Source organism: Rhinichthys klamathensis, unplaced genomic scaffold (assembly GCF_029890125.1).
Source record: "Rhinichthys klamathensis goyatoka isolate OS25496 unplaced genomic scaffold, OSU_Roscu_1.1 h1tg000131l_1, whole genome shotgun sequence".
NCBI lineage: Eukaryota > Metazoa > Chordata > Actinopteri > Cypriniformes > Leuciscidae > Rhinichthys > Rhinichthys klamathensis.
In genome coordinates this window covers 292,307-316,919 of record NW_026606666.1, presented here as the reverse complement: position 1 = coordinate 316,919, position 24,613 = coordinate 292,307, and the positions used below count along the sequence as shown (strand labels likewise).

At 38.9% G+C, this 24,613-nt stretch overlaps 1 protein-coding gene across 5 annotated transcripts in view; it reads right to left on the bottom strand.

Moving 5' to 3' along the window:
• The window catches only part of dmxl2 (Dmx-like 2), a 100,705-nt gene extending 79,921 nt beyond the window's left edge, over nucleotides 1-20,784 (bottom strand). For all 5 annotated transcript variants that reach the window (XM_056256694.1, XM_056256697.1, XM_056256696.1 and 2 more), the window contains exons 1-2: nucleotides 20,376-20,784; nucleotides 1,823-1,948 (exon numbers count right to left, since the gene is read on the bottom strand). In XM_056256694.1, coding sequence (XP_056112669.1) covers nucleotides 1,823-1,948; nucleotides 20,376-20,462 — 213 coding nt within the window. In that variant the 5' untranslated portion in view covers nucleotides 20,463-20,784. The remainder of the gene's footprint in view (nucleotides 1-1,822; nucleotides 1,949-20,375) is intronic.
• Between the last annotated feature and the right edge of the window lie 3,829 nt (nucleotides 20,785-24,613).

Genomic DNA, 24,613 nt, shown 5'->3' with positions numbered 1-24,613 from the left:
TATAACAGGCTCTCTACTGCAGTATAGACATTACCAGCCGCTCGAACTAGGAGGAGCTGGAAAATGTTTGAGAAAAAGAGGGGGTTTGTCAAGCCTCGGCGGGACAAAAAACCACTCTTTCCTTCTTTCGCCGGTGACGCATGCGCTCGGGGCGCGCGCTCGCTTTCTGTACGTAAGAAAGCTGGTCGCGCGAGCTGCATAAATTTTATCTGCTGCGAGAGCCGGGATCGAACACGGGTCTCTGGCGCGAAAGCTTAGAGTTTAGCCACTGAGCCACGGGGGAAACAACGTAAGCTTTAGTTGGCGCGAGCAGATAAGAGAGAGAGCGTCATCACAGTTTTCGTGTGCGTGTCGCTCGGGGCGCGCGCTCGCTTTCTGTATGTAAGAAAGCTGGTCGCGAGCTCAGAGAGGAGAGCTGCATAAATTGTATCTGCTGCGAGAGCCGGGATCGAACACGGGTCTCTGGCGCGAAAGCTTAGAGTTTAGCCACTGAGCCACGGGGGAAACAACATAAGCTTAAGTAGCGCGAGCACATAACAAAGAGCGCGCGCGGCAGCTTCCTTGTAAAGGAAGCTAGCCGCGGTTAGAACAGCAGTCCAGCAGTCCTCGGACGCGACGGCAGTGAGGCTCGTGAGCGGCAGCTGCGCGTCGGTGAAGGGAGGCGGGGAAGGTGAAAAAGCGAGGCTCGAGGGAGGCTTTCCGGCGAGCGCGTCGCTGTGGCTACAGGCTCCGGCTGCCTTTGGGAACGGCGCTTATCACTGCGCGGTCCCACAAAGGGCGGAGTGACTGCTTCTGCGGAGTCGCGGTAGCTTCCTTGTAACGTAAAGGAAGCTAGCCGCGGTTAGAACAGCAGTCCCTTGTGGCGTGTCCCTCAACCTCATCCTCAGACGCGACGGCAGTGAGGCTCGTGAGCGGCAGCTGCGCGTCGGTGAAGAGAGGCGGGGAAGGCGAGAGCGAGGCTCGAGGGAGGTTCTCCGGCGAGCGCGTCGCTGTGGCCACAGGTTCCGGCTGTCCACAGGAAGTGCGAGGCATCTTGAAAAAGACGCTCGCTGCTCTTTTAGGAGTAAGAGAAAAGAGAATACAACAACAATGTAAAAAGGATACGTCGCCGGATAGCGTAGCTCGCACGGATGGCTGAAGGTGGCGAAGACGGCCGGCTTCCTCAGCGCTGTCCTGGCTGGCTGTTCGCTGTCTCGACGGCGACGGTGGCTTCCCTCAATCCAGCGATGCGAAGAGCTCGCTGAAGAGTCGAAAAATCAGGGAATTCAGCCTACGAGCCCCTTCTTTTATACGCTAAGCCACGCCCATTCTGGCGGGCTGTGACGCTATGAAGGCGCGAGCGCCCTTCATTGGGCGTGACGTCACGCCGGGCTCACTGGTAGGCTGCAGCAGTTGCCTGCAGGGCAGCCAATGAGCACGCTAGACTGCCTGCTCTAGGTCTGCTAGCTGCTGCACTGCGTTGACAATGAATACAAAATTAGGATAATTTTTTGGCTTCAATATCTCGAGAAGATGAATCTTTCCCGTAGCGTAAGCTAAACTTACGCAATACGAGAGAACCTCTCGTAAGAGAACTTTTTCTTGTAACCAAAAGACCTGAACATTTAAATACAATAAAGCAATACACAAAAATGTATAACGTTTTTCGAAGTGCCCACGATAACAATATTGTGCATGTTCATTATCGTGATATATCGTATTACCGAATACAGGCACATGATGGATTGCTTTTGTTATAGTAATCCTCATTTGTTCAGTGCTTTAGATTAAATGTCATCTATAAGCATTAATGTAAATGTCAAGAAATATAGTATGGTCTTACCCGGCCAAGCTGCTGAGAGCACTCCACACAGCCCACCTGGATGTTTCCATTCTGAGCTCCAGGAATAATCTGAACACACTCAAAATCACTTGCGAGGATCACGATATCACAGCCTGAGCCATATGCCTAAAGAAACAGAAATCGCACAGTTAAAAGTTTGTAATTTTTCAAAATGTATGTAACACCTTAAAATACAGGTTCCCAAAAGCCAAGCCAAGTCTTACTTCTTCAACAAGACATTCAAATCATTCAGATTATACTTCTATATGCATGCGATTAAATTTACAGTTTATTTGATCTGTGAGACCATTTCCTGTAAAGGCCCCGATATAATCACAGCGAAGTCCTTTTTCATTCTTCACATTGGGTAAAAAATAAGTTCGAAATACGCGAGAAAGCGACGTTTAGATGAATGTGTTAGTTATGTTCTGCATGCTTTCGTATCAATAACAAAATAAACGCAAAACAAAAACGACAGCGATGAGAAAAAAGAAGTTAAGAAAGTATCTGATCATAGTGATGGATGTTTGCACGAGCTCTGCAATTCAGCACTCCACTTAAGTCGCGTCACGTTTATTTTTATACCACTTTATACAATAGATTGTTTAAAAGCAAACAGCTTTACAGTATTAAACATGAAAAAAACAGTGTCAGCACTCAGCATATCTTTCTATTAGAATTACAACTTCATTTTCTACTATAGAGTGGCTCTTCAGTGTGCTCATATTTTTACTCGCAGATGTCCAACCTCGAGGGACTGAACAAAAGAAACGGATCAGAAACATGTCCATGTCAGCCTCAGAGCCACACCTACCTATTGCATAAAAGTTAGCAAACTGTTATAGAAAGTTCACTTTGGCAAGCGGTTTCGAACTTCCGAAACAAACACAAAATGAACTTGTGATTTGGTTAGAGATGACGTCGCACCAGTTTGTTCTTCGATTTCGCTTGAAGTATATTGTGGCATTAAGACTACCAACAATGGAAGGTTGACATATGATTATACAGTACCGGTCAAATGTTTTGGAAACATACATTTTTTTATGTTTTTGAAAGAAGTCTCTTATGCTCACCAAGGCTGAATTTATTTATTCGAAAATACAGTACAAACTGTAATATTGTTAGATATTATTACAATATAAAATAATTGTTTTCTATTTTAATACATTTAAAAATGTAATTTATTCCTGTGATGACAGCTACATTTTCAGCATCATTACACCACTTCTTTAAAATAAAACATAAACAAAATTAAACTTTAAAAATAAAAGAAACATTTCCAACCTTTTGATGGGTACTGTAACTTTTGTTTTAACCTTTAGGCATGCATTGCATTGAATGAAAAGCATTGATTATGTCTCATAAACAAAGGGGGGCAAACATACTATGTCAGCTGAGGTCTCCAAGCTTGTATACGGTAAAAAACTGTACAGCTGAAGCGTTTGGGGTCAGCAAGGTTTTCTTTTTTTTTTTTTTTTTTTTTTTTAAGAAATTCATACTATTATTCAGCGAGGATGCATTTAATTAATCAAAAGTGACAGCAAAGACTTTTACATTGTTACAGCAAAACTAATGTTTTCAGCATTGATAATGATAATACATTTTTTACTTTCATTTTAATCTAAGAAATGCAGCCTTGGTGAGCATAAGAGACATCTTTCAATTAAAAAAATAAAATAAAATTCCATCCCCAAATGGCTGGGTGGAACCATTAAAAAAAATGGATAACTAAATTTTCTTTCCTTATTTTGTAGTTGTATTATTATTATGTCACTTTCAACGTTTTGACCTTTCTACATTGGCTGAGGTTCAAGTGAAACTGCTTTGGCAACACAAATGTAGCAATGTGTGTCATAACACAACCGAGAGAGAGAGAGAGTACAGAGTCAGAAGGGTCATAGTCACACATTTACATTCACAATTATTCCATCTAAACACAATGTGTTGTGACAATTTAAAATGTTGTGGTAAAAACACAACAATTACAGGGTTAAACACCACCATGAGTGTAATGCTCTACATAGAGTAGGGAAGTACAGATCCAGTACAGACAGTGTCCTTCTCTCTAAACAGATGTGCCCATTTGATTATCTAAATATGCTTACTGGTGCATGCCTTTTTTTTCTGGGTTACATTTCCTCTTGGAGTTGATCTACTGCACATGCTCAGTTTAGCATTTTTGGTTATGTTTGGAAAAGCGCAGTACTACTCGTACTGTTATTGCAGTCTGAAAAAGTGTTCTACGCATTAAATATCTGGATGATCTGCTACAAGTGCCGAAATGTATAGTACACAACACAGCAGTGCTATTTTAGTTTTATTGAGATACTATTGTAGTCTATATTGATATTTTTCATTAATTTTTATTTTTAATGTTCATTTTCCTTAAAGTTTTAGTAATTTTGTTGTGTGTTTTTGCCATTTTTATTAGTGTTTGTTTTATTTAAATACACAGTTTCCATACATGTTTAGTTATTTTAGTACATCAAGTTAAACTGAGAAATGATAAATGTAGTCTCGGCAACTATTTGAAAAAAATATTGTATAACTTTTTTATATGGTTTTAGTTAACTATAATAACTATGTTATGGACGATTATGAATCGATTATTAAATTTTCAAAAATCGATTTTTTATTATTATATATAAAAAAAAATTGCGTTATTATTATTGCCGCATCGCTGGATCTAGAGAGAAGCCGCCGCCGCCGTCGAGGAAGCGACAAGACAGCGCCTGAAGAAGCCGGCCGTCTTCGCCACCTTCAGCCATCCGTGCGAGCTACGCTATCCGGCGACGGATCCTTTCTTGCAAAACTTACTGTCTAAAAGAGCAGCGAGCGTCTTTTTCAAGATGCCTTGCACTTCCTGCGGCGCGTGCAGAGCCCCGCACAGCGACGGAGACCGCCATGTGATCTGCGCTCTCTGCCTGGGTTTGTGAGCTCAGCGACGCACTTCTGATGTCGACCCTGCGGGCTGCACTGCCGTCGTTTTCTGATGCAAATGCTCGCCGGAATGACTCCCTCGAGCGTCTATCTCTCCTTCTCCGCCCCCTCTCCCGGACTCGCAGCCGCCGGCTCCCGCCCGCGCTGCCGCCGCCTCAGGGGACGAGGCGCTTGATATGGATGAGGACGCGCTGCTGACAGCTGTTCTAACCGCATATAATGCAAAAAAAAATTTGCATTATAAACTTTTTATTTACCTTGACATGTTTCGACTGCAACCTGCAGTCTTCCTCCACCTGAACAACACCTTGTCTTTCTAGAAGAAAATTGTCCAATTTCTACAGTATGTTGTTTCTGATCTACTTCCTTAAGGAAATAAGCCTTTCATTTATTTGTTATTGTTTCGTTCAACTTGATGAGTCACAACACAATGTGATGTATTCATTTCTGTGTTCTACAGAACATAAGCTACATACAAATAATTCTGAAATTATAACTACACAACACAGAAAGTGCTTTGAGTTGTTACTCAATAAAAGAGTTAAGTAATTCAGTAGCTGACTTTTTTTAATACTGCAATCACTTTGTAGTGTTTTTTCGTTTACTGTTGTGAAATGGAAAATCAATAATCGCTAATCGAGAATCGTTAATAATCGAAAATCGACTGTAATCGAATCGGGACTTCAATAATCGTAATCGAATCGAATCGGGAAATCAGACAGATTAACCACCCCTAATAATAACCCTGCAACATAGCACACTGCACTAAATACAGTGACTTACAATGCAATATGCTTGATATTCTATGTTTAATGTGACAATGTGTTTACTTTTTAATAAGGTTGAGTACCGTTTGAATTTCAACGATTCCGATTCTGCGTATCGATTCCTAATTCCGATTCCAACAAGAAAAAAAAAACGCAAGATATAATTAACTTTTATTCTAAGTCTCATTGAAAATAGAACACTTACACAAGGAATGTTTGCCTATGTTTTAAAAAATACCATAGCAAAAACTAATATAAATTTAAATCATTATTAAAGATAAGTAAACGGTAATTAAAAAAGAACAAATAAACAAATTAGCAATCGCACAAATATCCAACTGAAAGCTCAGAAGATTTTCAGGTATTCAGGTACAGATACTGTAAATCTAATGTAAAATAACACTGCACTTTATAAATAAAATACACATTACAAATACAGTTACAAATGTTATTCAGTCAAGAACAACGAGTGAATTTTTTTTTTGCCTTTTGATGTTTGATAAACGTTATTATAGAGACGGCAGCAAGAATATTAGGCTGCTGTCACTTTAAGAGCTGCACGGATCCAATATACTTCTATGCATTTTTTTTTTTCTGTTTACGTTCACTTAAAGGGGTCATGAACTGAGAAATCAAAATTTCCTTGAGCTTTTGACATACAGTATAAGAGGTCATCATACCATCCTGTACATTTCAGAACTGAAAACGTCCTTGTTAGTCCAAAAACAGCTTCTATTGTAACCAAGCCCAGACAACAACTCGTTGTGGAATGTACCTATCTATGACAGGTGAAAGACCGCCTCTGCAGAAGAAAATCATCGCCAACTTCATCATTGCAACTTTGAGAAATCAAGAAACCTTGAGAGCCGTAATAATAAAACGGTTCTATAAGTTTTCAAGAGAGTTAAACATTTAATACTTAGCTATTTCACATTCAAAAGATGTTAGCCAATCACAGCAGTGGGTGTTTACACTGAAGTCTCACAGCAGACACGCTCCTTAAAACAGCTTAATGAGCAGCCATATCACCCTGTAGCCCAAGACTGGCTGCCCACTGAAGCTAAGCAGGGCTGAGCCTGGACAGTACCTGTGAGACCTTCTGCTGCTGGAAGAGGTGTTAGTGAGGCCAGCAGGGGGCGCTCACCCTGTGGTCTGTGTGAGTCCTAATGCCCCAGTAAAGTGATGGGGACACTATACTGTCCAAGAGCACCGAGCACTTCGGATGAGACGTTAAAACTAGGTCTTGACTCTCTGTGGTCATTAAAAATCCCAGGATGTCCTTCGGAAAAAGACTAGGGTTTTAACCCCGACGTCCGGGCCAAATTTGCCCATTGGCCTCTGTCCATCATGACCTCCTAATCATCCCTATATATACAGATAGGCTTCCTCACTCTGTCTCCTCTCCACCAGTAAGCTGGTGTGTGGTTGGTTCTGGCGCAATATGGCTGCCGTCGCATCATTCAGGTGGATGCTGAGCGAGGTTGAGGAAATGCCCCCTTCTATGTAAAGCGCTTTGAGTACCTAGAAAAGTGCTGTATAAATGTAACAAATTATTATTATTATTAATTAAAACAGAGCATTCAAATCAGAGGGCTAAAATCAGAGTAGGAAAAATGCCTTTAATTTCTAAATTATGACTAAAATCATTCTAAGTGCACCACAGGAAACATTATAAAACAATAAAACAACGCAGTTCATGACCCCTTTAAGACATAACCTACTATGTTTACGAGAATATTTTGACATATTTAGGTGTTCAAGCAAGTGCTGTAAACCTATTGTATTTGTAAGGATTAAAAAAAAGAAATAAAAAAAATCCCCTAAAACGCATCGTGCAGCCCAAACCGTAAGGCCTAGAGACTTGAAACCTGGCCAGATGGTAGGGCCTCAAATTGGGGAGAAGCTATCAGAGTATGAGCCCGATTGGCCCATAGGTGGCGCTACAGCAACCAAAAGTACTAAATTGCTCATAACTCCTAGACCGTTTGACTCAGTCTCAAGGTGTTTACACCACTGTGATCCTTTTCTCAAGACGGACAAGATGTATGTCTCAGATTTTGATTTAGGCAAGAAAAATTTACAACAGGCTACAACAGGGTCATTTAGAATGTGGTCCGTGGCAAAATACAGTCAAAAGCCAATAAATCTGAAAACTCAGAACTTCACAAAAATTAATGAGCATATGTGATATAACATGCAGAAGAAGCAGGCAAAGTTCCATGGAGATCGGACCATAGGTGGCGCTATAACTGTCAAAAAGGTATCATTCTTATTAGGTGTTCAAGCACGAAACTATGGTAAATCATGCTAGATTCATGGTAAATCATACTGGAACATGGTAAATAATGAAAATCACACTGAAATGTGGTGTATCATGGTAAATTATGCTAAAACATGGTCTATTCCATCTATGATCTCAGTGGTTAAATGCTTGCTACATAAAACTTAATGTCATTTGATGCTTTTGTGCTTAAAGGCCTTAACTGCTTGAACACCGCTAAATCCTGCTTGCAGCTTTAATTTTGATTGTATTTGTCCATTCAAGTGCAAAAAGAGAACTCAGTTCAGTATCGTCCACTATACAGTGGCTGCTTATCTCAATAATAAAATTGATGCTTCCTCGTTTCCTTGCTCCTCAGTCCTCAGTTTCACCCGGAAACCGATCAAAGAAAGCCATCTTGAAGGACAACTCAATGCTCTAATTGCACCGCGAGGAGGCGAGGAGTGAGGAAGCTTCCAGAGCAACAATGAGCGAGGATGCACAGCTGTATCCTATGCATAGAAGTCTTTCTTGTTGACCTGACCCATAAATTCTCTTCCCCCTTTACATCTGTCACAATAATTTAAATTTATGCTTTTCCTTTGCAGTTTGAATAAACCATACATCTCACATATTTCAACAGGGCATCTTGCGTTATTATTTATTAAGAATTTTTTAAATAACCAAGCTTCACCAGGGCAGATCCTTTGAGCACAGCAGATGATGCTTTGAAGTGACTCTCGAATGGGGGTGGAGCTGAGACGCGAGAAAATGAAGCAAGGATGCACAAATTAGAAATTAGAAGCACCCAGTATGAGAGGCAGCCTTCTGTGCGCATGTTTTAGATGTGTGCGCAGCACACAAAACAGCACGCGGGTCTTCTTGCGTTTGAAAATCCACACAAAGGAATTGATAACAAGTATTTCAAATCCTGAATTGGAATCCATTTTGGATTCCCAATCCTACTTTTTAATCAACTGTTCAAAGGCTCAAACTGCAAAATAACATTTTAGATGATAATGGGACGTACTCACTAACATAATGAGGTCATGTGACCAAATTTTATTTCAAAATAAAACTATGTGCACTATAAAGTATATTCTATGCAGTAGTAAGCAGTACATAATTGGTACAATGTAAACACACATGCACACACACAGGTTGCCACAAGCCATTAATCAGTCCAGACTGAAAAGCCAAATGCTGCACCTGTTGTTCTGAGCAGTGTGCGTGCGCGCGTGTGTGTGTGTGTGTGTGTGTGTGTGTGTGTGTGTGTGTGTGTGTGTGTGTGTGTGTGTGTGTTTGTATGTTCTCATCCTCTCTATGACTTATTAATGGGAAGAGAGCACAGAGGTACTGAAAGCAAACAAGCTCAAAATGACACTCATTCCCATTATAGACACGACTGAGCAAACACACACAGAAGTATGAGGTGTGTGTGCACAAAAAAAAAATCCAGCCTAATTCCATTTCATAAAACATTCTTAAGAATAAAATTCTTCTTAACCACTTTTTTCTTATTATTTTCTAAGAAAAAAAATATAAGAATATTTTGTATTCCCAAACACTTTTCTTAAGATTGTTCTTAAGACCAAATATATGAAGTATATAGTGCTGCGACACTGCAGCTCGTGTCGTATGGAGCAGAGCAGAGTCTTTCAGTTTATAACTGTAGCGTCCGTTGTCCAACTGAACTAAATGGTTTCTATTTCTATAAAAAAAAGCTAAATGACAGAAGGGGCGGTGCCATGGTGGGAAGTAATGTAATCGGTGTATGGCCGAACACAGTGTGTAACACCACCTACCGCAGCAATCCTGCTAAAATAAACTAATCTCAACTTAACTCATTTGAACTCAATTTAAGCTCAAATCAGCTAGGCTGAACTCAAACTGACTGAACCAAAGACTATAGATATACAAAGACAGTTCACTCCTATTACTTATGAATGGGAGAAACTACAATTGCAATATGGCAGAATGCGTTCCGCCTTATAAGTAAAAGAGCCAATCACTGATTGACAAAGTAAGTCATTGAGCTGCCATTAGAAGCTCCAGTTCCCATAGAAACCTGAGACTCGCTTATGACTGAACATGCGCATTGGCTCGTCTAGCCTGAATTTTTTTTTTTTTTTGAGCATAACAGTGGTTAAATTGGCTTTTATAGGGAGGGGGAGCCCTTATTTACGGTGAATGGTCATCATTCAAAATCGCGCCGTAAAATGACTTAATGTGTTTTTACACCAAAGAGGCTCTTTTTCCAGTATTAATGTGTAAGGTAGGGTTTCAGTACATATTTAAACAAAGAGAAATACTTAACAATTCACTTTTTTTTACCTTTAATGTTAACAGACAGCAACGGATTTCACCCTCGGCAAATGTATGAAATTGAACATGTTTGAAAATATTGGTTGGCAAATATATTTTAAAACAAGAAAAAAATGTTGATTTAAAAGAATCAGGGCCAATTTCTTTTGGCAGTTTGTTGTTTGATTTAATCACACCGACACGCAGGGCCGTACGGGGGTTTTATAAATAAAAGTTCCAAAAAATTATCTTGCTAGGGGGGTTTGGGGGCACGGCCCCCCAAGGAAATTTTGGTTTTCCTGATCTCAACATGTCCATTTTAAGGTGTTTTGAAGGCCAAAAAAAAAAAAGGACAACAGTAGCTTTAAAAGCATGTCAGTGGTCAGTAGCATGAAGTAGGCCTATTTTATCAGATAACAGATTCTTTAACATGAGAATCAGTTTAAATGTTGCAATGAGTGATCCACACTATAAAATGGACATGCAGAATGTTTATGCATATTGTTGACAATACACAATCACATATTCGAAACGGGAATGTCCTTAAATAAGAAATGATTCAATGATTATTTTGTGTTACATTTCAAACAAACGCCAATGCAATCATTCTGTGCCCAGAGGCATATGAGCAATTAGTATGACCATCAAAGATCAGTTTCAGCTACTTTTTCTTTCCTAAATTAATCAATATTTTTGGACTAGCTAATCTGTTCATTTAATCAATGTAGGGCTGGGCGATATGGCCCAAAAAATTATCACGATATTTTTTTTTATATCAGTCGATATCGATAATTATCACGATAAATGTCAAATCTTTATTTCTTTCAAGTTTAAAGGCAGATTTTTGCTCCTAAGTGAAAGTTGTATAAACCAGAGCGTTAATTGTGGTTTTAACTCTTTATTGTCAGAACATATCATGACAAACACTTGACAAACAGGTGAACATTTCACAAATCTGAGGTAGAACATTCAAACATTTGTCATTTTTCCTTAACAAAATAAATATCTGAATAGAAAAATATTTCTTCAGCACAGTTTACTTTGCAGTGCAGGCTGCAATATTCAAATTACATGTTTTGTCTCGAAATGCATATTTGACAGTGAGTTGACAGTAAATCTGCATCCTAACTCAAGCTAATACTACTGTTAAATTTATGTTCATTAACAAAAACACTAACAGTAACATCCGTTTCAAAAAAAAAAAAAATTAACGACCACATTTTTATTTGGTAAAATGTAATATTCTGACTGTTTGAGTTTTATTAAAATGAACCATTGGTCATCCAGTATCATGCATTTAGATCATGATAACCACAGATAAAACCAGGCATAGCCTAACTTATAGCACCTCACTATCATGGCAAAATGTAACTTTATGGTTTCTATGGTATTTGTATGAAAAACAGTAGCCTGACAGTTAAATACATTATTAAATACTATAATTATATTCCATTAGTCATTTAATACATTGTCTACATTAATAATATTATACAATTCAATATGTATATCCCACATTTCATGGTGCAGTTAATATTAATACTAGGCTAACCTTACAGTAAATCCATGGTAGGCTAAATGGATTCAGTATCAATTCAGATTGACTGTATCGTTGCGCGCAGTGTTTCTCCTGTTTGTCAGCGCTGTTTCATCTGCCTTTAAACATTTGTGTTCTTCGCTGAACTCAAGCGCTTCTCTCACTGGATCTCGTGAGCGAGACGATCAGAGTAAACGCATCTGCTCTAGTAAGCTCGCGCTCAAGGGGGTAATCCATCGATCGGAAGTTGAAGCCGGCCGGGTGCCGCCATGTTGTAGCAGAACTTCACTTGCGTTAGCATTTCCATTGACTCCCATTCATTTTTGCGTCACTTTGACAGCGAATAACTTTACATCTGAGGCGTTTAAAGACTCCATTTGTCCATTATTTATTTCTAAAGAAACACGACAATGTATAAAGGGCTCCATTACCTTCTATGTTACACTATGGCCCCGTAGAAACAGATTTAGTAAAAATAGGCTAACGATTGCGTCATAACCACTCGACTCTCTGTCGCGCTGTACAGAAGTTACCGTACAGACAGGAGGAGAAGCTCGCAGGCAATCGGGGGGACGTCCCGTCAAGGGAGAAGCCCATAGATAATGAGTCCATAAAAGCAACGGAATACTTACTCCTGCTCACTCACGCCAAATAACTCTTTGCTCAAGTTCCCCGTCTCTGCAAGATTAACGTTGGCAGTTTTCACGCACAGCTACTAGAAGATTAACGTCTGTCAGACAGGTTGCTCACGTCATCAAGCTTAGTTTGAGTCGGTCTGAGTCTGCGCGTCAGGAACGGAAGTTCTCAAAAATCGCTAAAAGTGGGCTTCAACTGTCTCAACTGAGTTCCAATGAGATCGCTCTGTCCATTTCTTTTACTGTCTATGCTCGCGCTGCGCTGCCGTTTGGACTTTGAGCCGAGCGGATAAACGGTCCGTGTGGCGCGCGCGGTTCTAATGAGTTTCGTTCCGCTTTTGGCGCATACACATTATCGAACATTTATCGACCTCTTGATATCGTTTTATCGAGAAAAATTATATCGCGATAATTATCGTTATCGTTTTATCGCCCAGCCCTAAATCAATGGTTCAATTGCTCACTCATAAAGACAGTCACTTGTCGCTGCCTTCTGGCTTAATGATGCAAGTTGCGCAAACACGAACAAGCGGAGTGATACAAACAGTGAAACGTCGAACACATTCGAGGAAACGTTATACAAATATATTACAATAATAATGGCAATATATTTAATAGGGCGCTTGTGTTGTTAAATTGAGCTTATAGTATCCACTGTCTTTGATCAAACCGAGTATTTCTGTCGATCATTTAAAACTTCTATCGACAAACAGCTGTTTAGATTAACTACTTGCATCTTATCTTGCACGGTATGCCCGTTGTGAAGCGTCGCGTTGGGATTCGCGCTCGGTTTGCGCTCCTGTGAACATAAATCCCACTTGCTTTGATTGGACTCAAACATTTTGACATTGACGAGCGGGTGAGTGCTGAAGCAGCTCAGACGAGAAGGTTAGTTAGCGTCGCGAATCATTGCAGCACCAAATTCGAGTTAATATTAGCCAATTATTTCATAACGTTCATTATATACACTCAACAAATTTTAAATATTTGGTGCTGAAGGAGACGGAGCTGAGCTCCGGCAGGGTGTGTTGTGGACCCGAGGAGGCGGAGCTGCGCTCCGGTGCGCTCCGCCCCAATTTAACCTATGAGCATAAGTAACAAAATGTATGGGACAGTTCATGTCAGATTTCGTTGCTGAGTTCTTTAATTGTGAGTTCGGCAAGGAGCTTTTGAGATTTAAGGATTCCCCCACTCAAATAGATAGGACTTGGTCTTGGATGCCCGAAATAGCTGAGGCGTAGCAAATATGGCCGCGGCGCCGAGTGAACAGACTTTCCTTAAAGGGATACTCCACTTTTTTTGGAAATAGGCTCATTTTACAACTCCCCCAGAGTTAAACTGTTGAGTTTTACCGTTTTTGAATCCATTCAGCCGATCTCCGGTTCTGGCGGTACCACTTTTAGCATAGCTTAGCATACATCATTGAAGTGGACAAGACCATTAGCAGTTCTCAAACAAAAATCACCAAAGAGTTGCGATATTTTTCCTATTTAAAACTTGACTCTTCTGTAGTTACATCGTGCACTAAGACCGACGGAAAATGAAAAGTTGCGATTTTCTAGGCTGATATGGCTAGGAACTATACTCTCATTCCTGCGTAATAATCAAGAAACTTTACTGCCGTACCATGAGTGCAGCAGGCGTAATATGACGCAGCGCCTGAAAATAGTTCCGTTGTGTTGACGGAAGGTGCCCTATTTTCAAGCGCTGCATCATATCATTACGCCTGCTGCTCTCATGGTACGGCAGTGAAGTTTCTTGATTATTACGCAGGAATGAGAGTATAGTTCCTAGCCATATCAGCCTAGAAAATCGCAACTTTACATTTTCCGTCGGTCTTAGTGCACGATGTAACTACAGAAGAGTCAAGTTTTAAATAGGAAAAATATCGCAACTCTTTGGTGATTTTTGTTTGAGAACTGCTAATGGTCTTGTCCACTTCAATGATGTATGCTAAGCTATGCTAAAAGTGGTACCGTCAGAACCGGAGATCGGCTGAATGGATTCAAAAACGGTAAAACTCAACAGTTTAACTCTGAGGGAGTTGTAAAATGAGCCTATTTCCAAAAATAGTGGAGTATCCCTTTAAAAGGGACTTTGATAGAACTCAATTAGCTGATTAGAAATGATTTGAACAGAATATAGTAGAAAACACTAGAAAAACCACTAGGAAACAGAACCAAACCATGTAACAAATATGTGTACCTGTATCATTCCAGACAGTGTGTGTGTGTGTGTTCAGTGCGGTAAAATATCATTCTTCAGACACTGTGAGACTGAACACGACTAGAGCAAGACATCATTCATCAATCTGAGAGAACATGATCCTCGGGGAGAAGACAAATCGACTCATCCTGCCCGATTCGGCTCTGCGTGCCTGTCAGCATTCCTGATCCGACATGTGTGCAGTGATTGTAATACCCCTCAGAGCTCAAGACTAGTCCAACCGAACGCTTTAATCTCATAAAGGGCTATTCCACAGTACGTTAACAGCTACTGACAAACATTAGCAGCACTGTTTAAATACTAAAAGACCTTCATTTGTAAAGTATCAGCTTTAATACACCGTATACTGAACTCGGATGGCTCAGTCAACAAACAAGAGCAGATCAACTAATAAACAACAGTCATCTATTTATTCAGCTTTACCATGTTTGAAATATGAAGCTTGTATTTTTGTAAAGCATTTAAAATTAATATGTCAGTTAAAAAAAAATCGACTTTTGTGGTGGGAGTCGTGGGACTGCCTCTCTTCTTTAGGTTATACACTACCTTCTTCTTTTGGTTATACACTACCAACAAAATTCCCCATAGTTAGGCTACTATTTGCTCTAGGTACTTTATGGTGAAACAACCACTTGTCTCTTCCTGGTATCAACAAGCCAGGTTTAATTTTATGCTTTACCGAAAGTAAAAGTGAAAGACTATATATAACTTTGTACAGACTGGTTTGGTAAGTGGTTTTTTTTTTTTCAAACCAGTCTCATCATGCCAAATAATGTGTAAGCACTTTGGTTATACTTTAAAACAGTGTGACTGCTGAATATTTGAAACCTTTACTTGTTGTGATATATAACACTGAGACACAAATTATTTCTAACTTTATCTAAGGTAATCGACATTAGGCCACATTTGCCGTCCATTAACAATACGCTGAAAATAATCTGGAATATTCCTTTAACCTAGTTGTGTAGAGATTTCAACCGTTATCTGTGTATCAAAGGAAGAACAAACCTACTTATGTGCTTTGATCAATGTTTATATGCGAATAAAAGCTGAAAATAAATCGGTTCATCGTATAAAGTCTTCAGAAGACTTGAACTAAACCGCTCAATTCATATGGTTGATGTTTAGTACGTCTCTATGAACTTTTTGAAGCTTTGGTTGCATGACCTATCAATGCACGTTTCATTAAAAATATCTTCATTTGTGTTTCGAAACAAAAGTATGGTTTTGGATGACATGAGGGGGGAGTAAAATAATGACAGAATATCCATTTTCTGTGAACTATCCCTTAAAAAAATCCCATAAAAAAACACAGCACTGTTCATGTCAACATCTATACAAGCTGTTTGTCTAAAAAAAACCTGGAAGCACGGCAGCTTGTTATGCTATGCGTCATAAGCTCAGTGATAAACATCAGTCATGTGTACTGGCAGACATGAGCCACATTTACATTTTTCAAACATATCCAGGGCTCCATGAATAACATTTGAAAGCAAGTTCTACAGCGCCAGCACCTGATTTGGTAGCACTGAGGTGTCGAGGTATTATTAATACACTGCGCTTTGTCTATTGGAAATGCACATTTGACTAACTTAAAGGGGTCATCGGATGCTCATTTTCCACAAGTTGGTATGATTCTTTAGGGTCTTCATGTAAAGTTTGTAACATATTTTGGTTAAAATTCCTCAATGGTTGTATAAAACAACACCCTTTTTACCTCCTCAGAAACAGCTCTGTTCACAGCAACCTGTTTCGGTGCATGTCTCTTTAAATGATAATGAGCAACTGCTCATCCTACTAATGGCTGAGGGCAGAAATATGCTAATACAGGAAATATGCTAATACGGGAAATATGCTAATACGGGACAGTCCGTCAGCGGTCGTGGGCGGAGCATGAGCAATATGACATCACTGCTCCGAAAATCCAAACGGCTTAATTATTGAGAGTGTTTAGACTTTTTGAGGATAAAAAAAAGGAGAGATTGCAAAGACACATTTATATGCAAGCACCATATAAAAGTGTATTTTGCATCCGAGGACCTCTTTAAGTTGACTTATTGATTTCCCGTGTGATGAACTATCATAGTTGGTAAAATGAAGGCCTGGTAGGTTGGTGTAGGCTATTAAAGAAGACGCGATATGTGAAATTAACTTTTACACACACATATATATCAAAATATATAAATGTATAATGTAATGAAGGTCATTTCACATATCGCGTCTTTTTTTCTTCAAATGAAAATAATCATGATTAATAATCGCAATTATCATTTGTAAACTAATCGTGTAATTATTAAGTAATCGTGACTATCAGTTTACGGTTCAAACGAGTAGCTCGGTTTCATCCTGCTTTAAGTGCGTTTGTCACTTAATGTTTCTCAAATTCAACAGAAATGGCAGCGCTTATCAGTTAGGCAAATTGTTAGTGGCACCAGCACGACTTCTAACGCAATTCAGGGGGGAAAAAAGGTCACAAAATAACCATTTAGTCACAGTCTAGAGTCCTGATATCTGAATGTTGCAAATGTTGATGAAATCTTATTCCAGTGAGGTTTCAGCCCTCAAATAAAAACCCAAAGGCATAGAAATCCTCTAGTGCTATGACCCACCCTTTTGCTCATGCTGGTTAATGATCCCAGCAGGCCTCAGGATGAGGCGTCTGCAGGAGTGTGACAGCCTTGAGTATGGCGTGAGTGTAAGATATTCAGACACACTGCGCTGGGCTGCATTTTCATGCCATGTCTAATGACAAATGGCATTCCTACACAAACACACACTACGATCCACCACTCCACAAACCACTCCTTCTTACAAAACAGCAAAAGATAATGAAAAGATCAAAAATGTTTCTTCTTGGACACCCTGTGGGTTTGCCATATCATGTGCAAGCCTCACGCTGTGGGTGGTAAGCAGGAAGCCAAAGAGTCAAAAGGCTTGACACCCGGAAAGTGAGACTGACAACTCTCACAAGCCCAGTGCTGAGTCTTTTTATCTCAATGCCTTACTCCTCTGCTACGATAATATAATGTCTTCAAAATATATTAATTTGGGAACATTTTTTGACAAAAACTGACATCATGATTTATTAATTAAATTAATCACAATTAATGGAATACTAAAGTTTGGAATACTTAAAATTTTTCAAATAAGTCTGTTGTGCTCACCAATGATCCCTTTATTTGATGAATAATGCAGTAAAAAACAATAATATAGTGAAATATTATAACAATTTAAAAGGACTGTTTTGTATTTTAATATAGCAGCCATTGCAGCCTGTTTTGGGAAACTGAGATACACTAGCATTCCAAACTTTGGGGTAAGATAAAAAAAAAGGATCATACTTTTATATTTAACAAGGCAAAAAGATTTATATTTTACAAACGATTTATATTTCAAATAAATGCTGCAAACTAAAAAAATAATGAAAAAAAATATCAAATATATGTACAGTCTCCAACAAATTAAACAGCAATAGCAGCAATAAAGAAACATTATTAATAACTGAGCACCAAATCAGCATATTGGAATGGTTTTTGAAGGATCATGTGACATTGAAGACTGGAGTAATGATGCTGAAAATTCAGCTTTGCTGTCACTGGAATACATTATATTTAATATTTATAAATGTATTCAAACAGAATTCAGTCCTTTAATATTGTAATAATATTTCACAATATTAATGTTTTTACTGTATTTTTAAATCAAATAATTGCAGCCTTGAGTATAAAAATCTTTTCAAAAAACACAAAAAAATCTTAACCAGTGTATATAGATAATTGACATTAATTCAATAAAGGTAAATTTATCTTAGGTCATATAACTGCTAACCGTTTCTAAACAAATGATTCTGACAAAGTTGTGATAAGTTTAAAAGTGAAAATATTAATTAATCGCACCATGTTTTCTCCAAATAGCATGTCAGACCACATGATATCAACTTCTTTATAAATTATTTATATTAAAACAATTCAACACGAAATCAAAATGTAAACTGATATCACAAAATAAATTGTGATAATTTAATTAGGGATGCACGATATATCAGCATCGGACGATACGTTCATTTTTGATGTTATCGTTATCGGCCAGATAAGAACATTTGGCCGATATATTAAAGCGTTTTTTTATTTTTATTATTGAAATATGATTGGAATCACTTTAAAAAAGGAAATACAAGTATGGTCATATATGCTACATAAAATTATAATGAGAACATTATAATTGTGTATTTGGGACATGGCTTTACATGGTGAGACTTTTGTTTTTTGTAATCAGGCTCTCAAAAATTAGGCTATATAAAAATTTGGATTTAGATTTATTGGCCAATATATAATCGTTTATCTGCTTGCAAATATAAAGAATTATCGGTTATCGGCCAAAATTTTAATACCGGTGGATGGATCCCTAAAATTAATGTAGCAAATTATTTCCAGTTTCTGTTCCTAAAAATAAAAATAAAATAAAATAAAAACAAGTAGCTTTGTCATCATTACAGCAGAAATACTGAAAATATCTACCGTATATATAAAATGTGGGGGTGGGGCTTTGAATATTGTGTTGGACAACAAGGGGCCTTTGAACAAAAAAAGTTTCACACAACAGGAATTTACCAGCACCTATAATTGCCCAAACACAGCTATTGCGAAAGCTAATGACAATGATTTCCCAGGAGAAACTGATCTCCTGAACTGTCCGAACTGACCTAATCATGTGAAAGCATGTGTGTGTACTTTCTGATGGAGAAGCTGTGTTAAACCACAGAGATATATTCAGGTTGAATTGCAGGTTTCAGTTCTCGTGTCTGCTCTGTGGAAGCTGCTGACTGACGAATCAAAAATCCCACATCAGACCACCTTTCCTTAAAAAGACATTTCAAAAAACACAATCGTCTTCTAATCTACGCCATATCATTTGACAGCAGATATTTATGAGCAGCCAGTAATATTCCAGCACTGATCACTGCAGTCTTCACGATGAGCTCAAAAAGATTGAAATGGCCAGATAGGAGTGCTGCCAAACAGCTTGCTGAATCACATTTCTGCATGTTTTATAGTTTTAATGCCAAACAAGTAAACAACAGCCTGATCGGGCTCCATCAGGCATTCTCATATAAACATGCAAAGCATGACATGCAATCATTCTCTTGTGCATTTTTTTTTCACTACACATGTATGCAACACTTTGTGTTGTATTAATGCAAATAAAGGTAATGAACTGAGTAAACGTTCTTAATGCAGGCCTAATTCATTGTTAGTGCACATCATGCAGTGATTGCGTCTTTACATTAGAGGCTCTGGCCTGTCAACTGTACTCTCTGACGTCACTGTGTGCACAGCTGATGGGGCTCAACATCCAAGCACAATGGCAGTCTCTCATAACCTACTAAGCAACCTGGACAACATCCATAGACAGCATTCTGGGCATCACAATCGTCCGATGCTGTCTATAGGAACTAGGCGGCTGACTAACTAGGTTGTGTGTGACTGTGAGCCACAGCCAACGAATATCATCACCCTTTGCATCATCATCATCACGAGTGAGCATTGCAATCAGATATAAACATGCATTGCATTTAATTTCATGCAATCGTGCATGTAGAGTTTGCATAGATAGAGACACACTGCAGGTGTGCGTGCGTGTTACTGATCTGCAGGGACACACACACCGCAGATAACCTTGAGGATGACAGATGGCACACTGAACTCATACACGCATCATGAGAATCATGAGAATGATGAGGATGATGATGGTGGTGGTGATGATGATGATGATGATGATGATGGTGGTGGTGCCCACAGGCTGCATGCACACGCGTCACGCTTGATCATCGATCACGCACAAGCGTAAAATAACGCGCCGCGTAACGTTAGGTTTATTTCTCACCCACCGTGAACGGGACGTCGTGGACGCTTCCCACGGAGTAGCAGCAGTCCCCTGGGTTAACGGCCCCCGTCAGCACCTGGTGCAGATGCATTTTTGTTGATCACGCTGATGTTCAATTATTTAAAGCAGCGACGCTTCTCCGCCCGCTAGGTTTCTCTCCATCTAGACCGGGAATCCCATCCGTCCGCGTCCGGCCTGGCAGCCGCTCATCCGTCTCTAAACACCCCGTGCGTTTAAACACACACGGGCTCTGCTGAAATATGTGTCCCGCTGTCCAGTTTCCTGCATAGAACGGTTAAAATCGCTCGTGTCGCGTAGCTGTCAATATTAACGGGCGGATTATACGTTTCTCCTCCCGCTGCTCCTGCTGAAACTGGAGCGCGCGGCACGATCACCGCAGCAACGCTCGTGCTCCTCGTGCGCGCGACCCCACGCCAGCAAGAGTATAGATGTACAACAACCAGAGCCTACAGAGTTTCATAAACATTAAACTTGAATTGGTAATGTTAGGATTTGTATAATAATAATAAGAATAATAATAATGGTGATAATAATAATTGTTTCTAAAGCAAAATGTAAAAAAAAAAAAAAAAAAACCCAGTTCTATCATTTGTATATGAATAAAGTGCCCTAAATGAAAACTGTGCAACCCAGTGTCACAAAAAAGACTTGAATATATGTATTATAGTTCATTTTTTCAACTTTAAAGTGTTATAGTTTCTTTCGTTCGTGATTTTTCTCTTTTTTTCTAAATAAAAATCTGTACATTTATTCTCGTTTTTTAAATTTTTGTCTATTTAAATTCGATTTAAACTCACCACACACAATAATGGTCAATAACTGTAATTTGTTGAAAGCTAATCTTTTTCTGAAAAATGTGACACCTTGCACATGAAGATAGCATATTGTTTTAGAATTTTACAGTCAAAAAATAAAATAGTGAGAAACACCTATTTTAGCTTCAAGTTCTAAAGGGTTAAGGAATACACTAAATTAACTCTCACTTTAGTGTGCCCATAAATCATTTTCACTTAAATTTACTTAAACACTGTTGTTTATACTCATTATATTGGTAGCATACAATTGCGGACGAAACACAAACGCTGTGATAATTATTTTAAAGTTGACGTCAACTAGTTCTATTGTGTCTACATCTAGGGCATTTAAAGCGCTTCCATGTTTTCGTGGCGCGCGCACGAGCGTGACGCGTCTGATGCACGCGGTCATTGATCGGTGAGCTGCGAGGGTGAGGAAAATTAAATGCGGGGGTGTTCGGTAGGTCCTGTTCAATACAGATCACACAGAGCCCAGGTAAATAATAAAGAAACTGAGTTATTTTGTATGATTTCACACAGTCCTGGATGAATTAAGGCCATATTCACACTCAGCGCTACAATTGATCACGCGCAGGGAATCCCAACACCCCTGCACGCGCCGGTTTGGAGTGTTCTGAAAACATGTTACATGACATTCATAACATTACATGAAGTTCATAATGTTATATGACATTTTCACAATTGACAGTCATGGTATGACATTCATAACATGACAAGACAATAACATTAAATGTAATATATATAAAAAATACATTCACAAATGATTATATAATATTACATTGACTTATAGCATTCATAATAATTCATGGCATTCATGTAATGCATTTATGACACTGACAGTCATGGCATGGCATTCTTTATATTAAATGACATTCATGATAATACCAGTCACAACATCATATGACATTTGTAACATTGTGACATCACAACATGATAAAACAATAATATTAAATGATATTGATATGAACTATAAAGTGTAATTTATAAAACTACATAACACCACTTGGCTCAAATCATAGCAAACATTACATGACTTTCATAACAGTGCATGACATCCATTCATAACATAGCATGACATTCATTTGACATGGAATGTATGGCATGATAAATTACATTCACACCATTTGTAATATTGCATGAAATTCAAAACATGATGCAACATTAATAACATTAAATGACTCATCGTATATGATGAAATGTAGGCCTATAACGTTAACAGTTATGGCATGTTATTCTTAACGCTAAATGACATTCATAATACATGCCATTCACAAAATTTCATGACATTTGTAATATTACATGACATTCATCACATTGACAGTCATGCCATAATATTGTTGACATTAAATGATCTTCATAATAATGCAGGCTACATGCCATTCACAACATTACATGACATTTGTAACATCAAATTACATTCTCACTAATTAATGACATAACATTACATGACATTCACAACAATGCATGATATAATAAGATTACATGACTTCATGGTACACAACATTCACATAAACATGACATTAAAAATAATACTCTGCATGATACTGCATCAGTTATTTCTTTAAGATTTTAAGATAAACCTGAGAACTATAACAATAAATGTGTCATTTTGAAGCTGGTTTTCCTATTGTACAATGCAGCACAGTGACTAAGCAAGTATTAATGGAAACCGCCTATGATCTGTGCATTTTGTAAATATCCATATGCACCAACAACAGGAAAACACCTGCAGCAAAGAGAAGAGCTTGTCACACACATTTGCTCAGTCTGACTGATTCAGTATCCGGGGGCTCATGATCATGTGGTCTGTGTGTCCCAGATAGTGTGTGCAGAGGTCACTCACGGACAAAACATCCTCTCCCGTGCATTCCACTTCACAGACAGCTACTATTGAAACCTTATCTGGGTTGAACATTGACTTGTGGGATGTGCTGGAAGTTTTGAATGAATCTTTGTCATTTCAAGAATGTGGCTTAGTTAGCTTGAATTGTGCATCACATGGGCATTGATTTTAATCACCACCAGAGTATTTATAATGTGTGAAAATGCCTCTTTTGCTGTCTTCCTGCATGTTTACAAGAAAGCTCACGTTATACAGTACATGATCACCGGAATGACACTGAGAGGAAGTGACAGTCGTGCTACAGCCAACAGCAAAGATCACCCTTGGTTCTTTTGACATCTTCTACACACTTACAGCCTCTAGTATCAGTATTTCAGTAACCTCTCTCTTTCGCCTCTCATTTTGAATTATATGCTTTATCCAATATCCATTGCTGGTAAATGCTATGTTGCACTCCAGGCTGTGTTCTTAAGATGAGTCTTCAGAGAGCGGCTGAGATGCAGAAAATCAGTTTACTATATGGAACTTCCACAGTACTGTGTTTAAATGAATGGCTGACATCTGTGTGACTAACTACTTTATACCAACAAAAGAAGCTTTTTTTAAGTTGATCATATAAGAGACATGTGCATGGAAGAAATACACTCACCTAAAGGATTATTAGGAACACCATACTAATACTGTGTTTGACCCCCTTTCGCCTTCAGAACTGCCTTAATTCTACGTGGCATTGATTCAACAAGGTGCTGAAAGCATTCTTTAGAAATGTTGGCCATTATTGATAGGATAGCATCTTGCAGTTGATGGAGATTTGGATGCACATCCAGGGCACGAAGCTCCCGTTCCACCACATCCCAAAGATGCTCTATTGGGTTGAGGTCTGGTGACTGTGGGGGCCATTTTAGTACAGTGAACTCATTGTCATGTTCAAGAAACCAATTTGAAATGATTCGAGCTTTGTGACATGGTGCATTATCCTGCAGGAAGTAGCCATCAGAGGATGGGTACACGGTGGCCATAAAGGGATGGACATGGTCAGAAACAATGCTCAGGTAGGCCGTGGCATTTAAACGATGCCCAATTGGCACTAAGGGGCCTAAAGTGTGCCAAGAAAACATCCCCCACACCATTACACCACCACTACCAGCCTGCACAGTGGTAACAAGGCATGATGGATCCATGTTCTCATTCTGTTTACGCCAAATTCTGACTCTACCATCTGAATGTCTCAACAGAAATCGAGACTCATCAGACCAGGCAACATTTTTCCAGTCTTCAACTGTCCAATTTTGGTGAGCTCTTGCAAATTGTAGCCTCTTTTTCCTATTTGTAGTGGAGATGAGTGGTACCCGGTGGGGTCTTCTGCTGTTGTAGCCAGTGATGTAGTGGTGCCTGGAGAAGTGGGTATACTCTTAATTTATGCCCCCAATATTTTTTTAAGCGTCCCAGCAAAGGATGAACGCTCTGTGTTATAAACAGTGACATGTAAGACTAGCCTTGCATTAGTATTGAATATGCAAGACTATAGAATAGAATATAATGAATACAATAGAACATATAGAA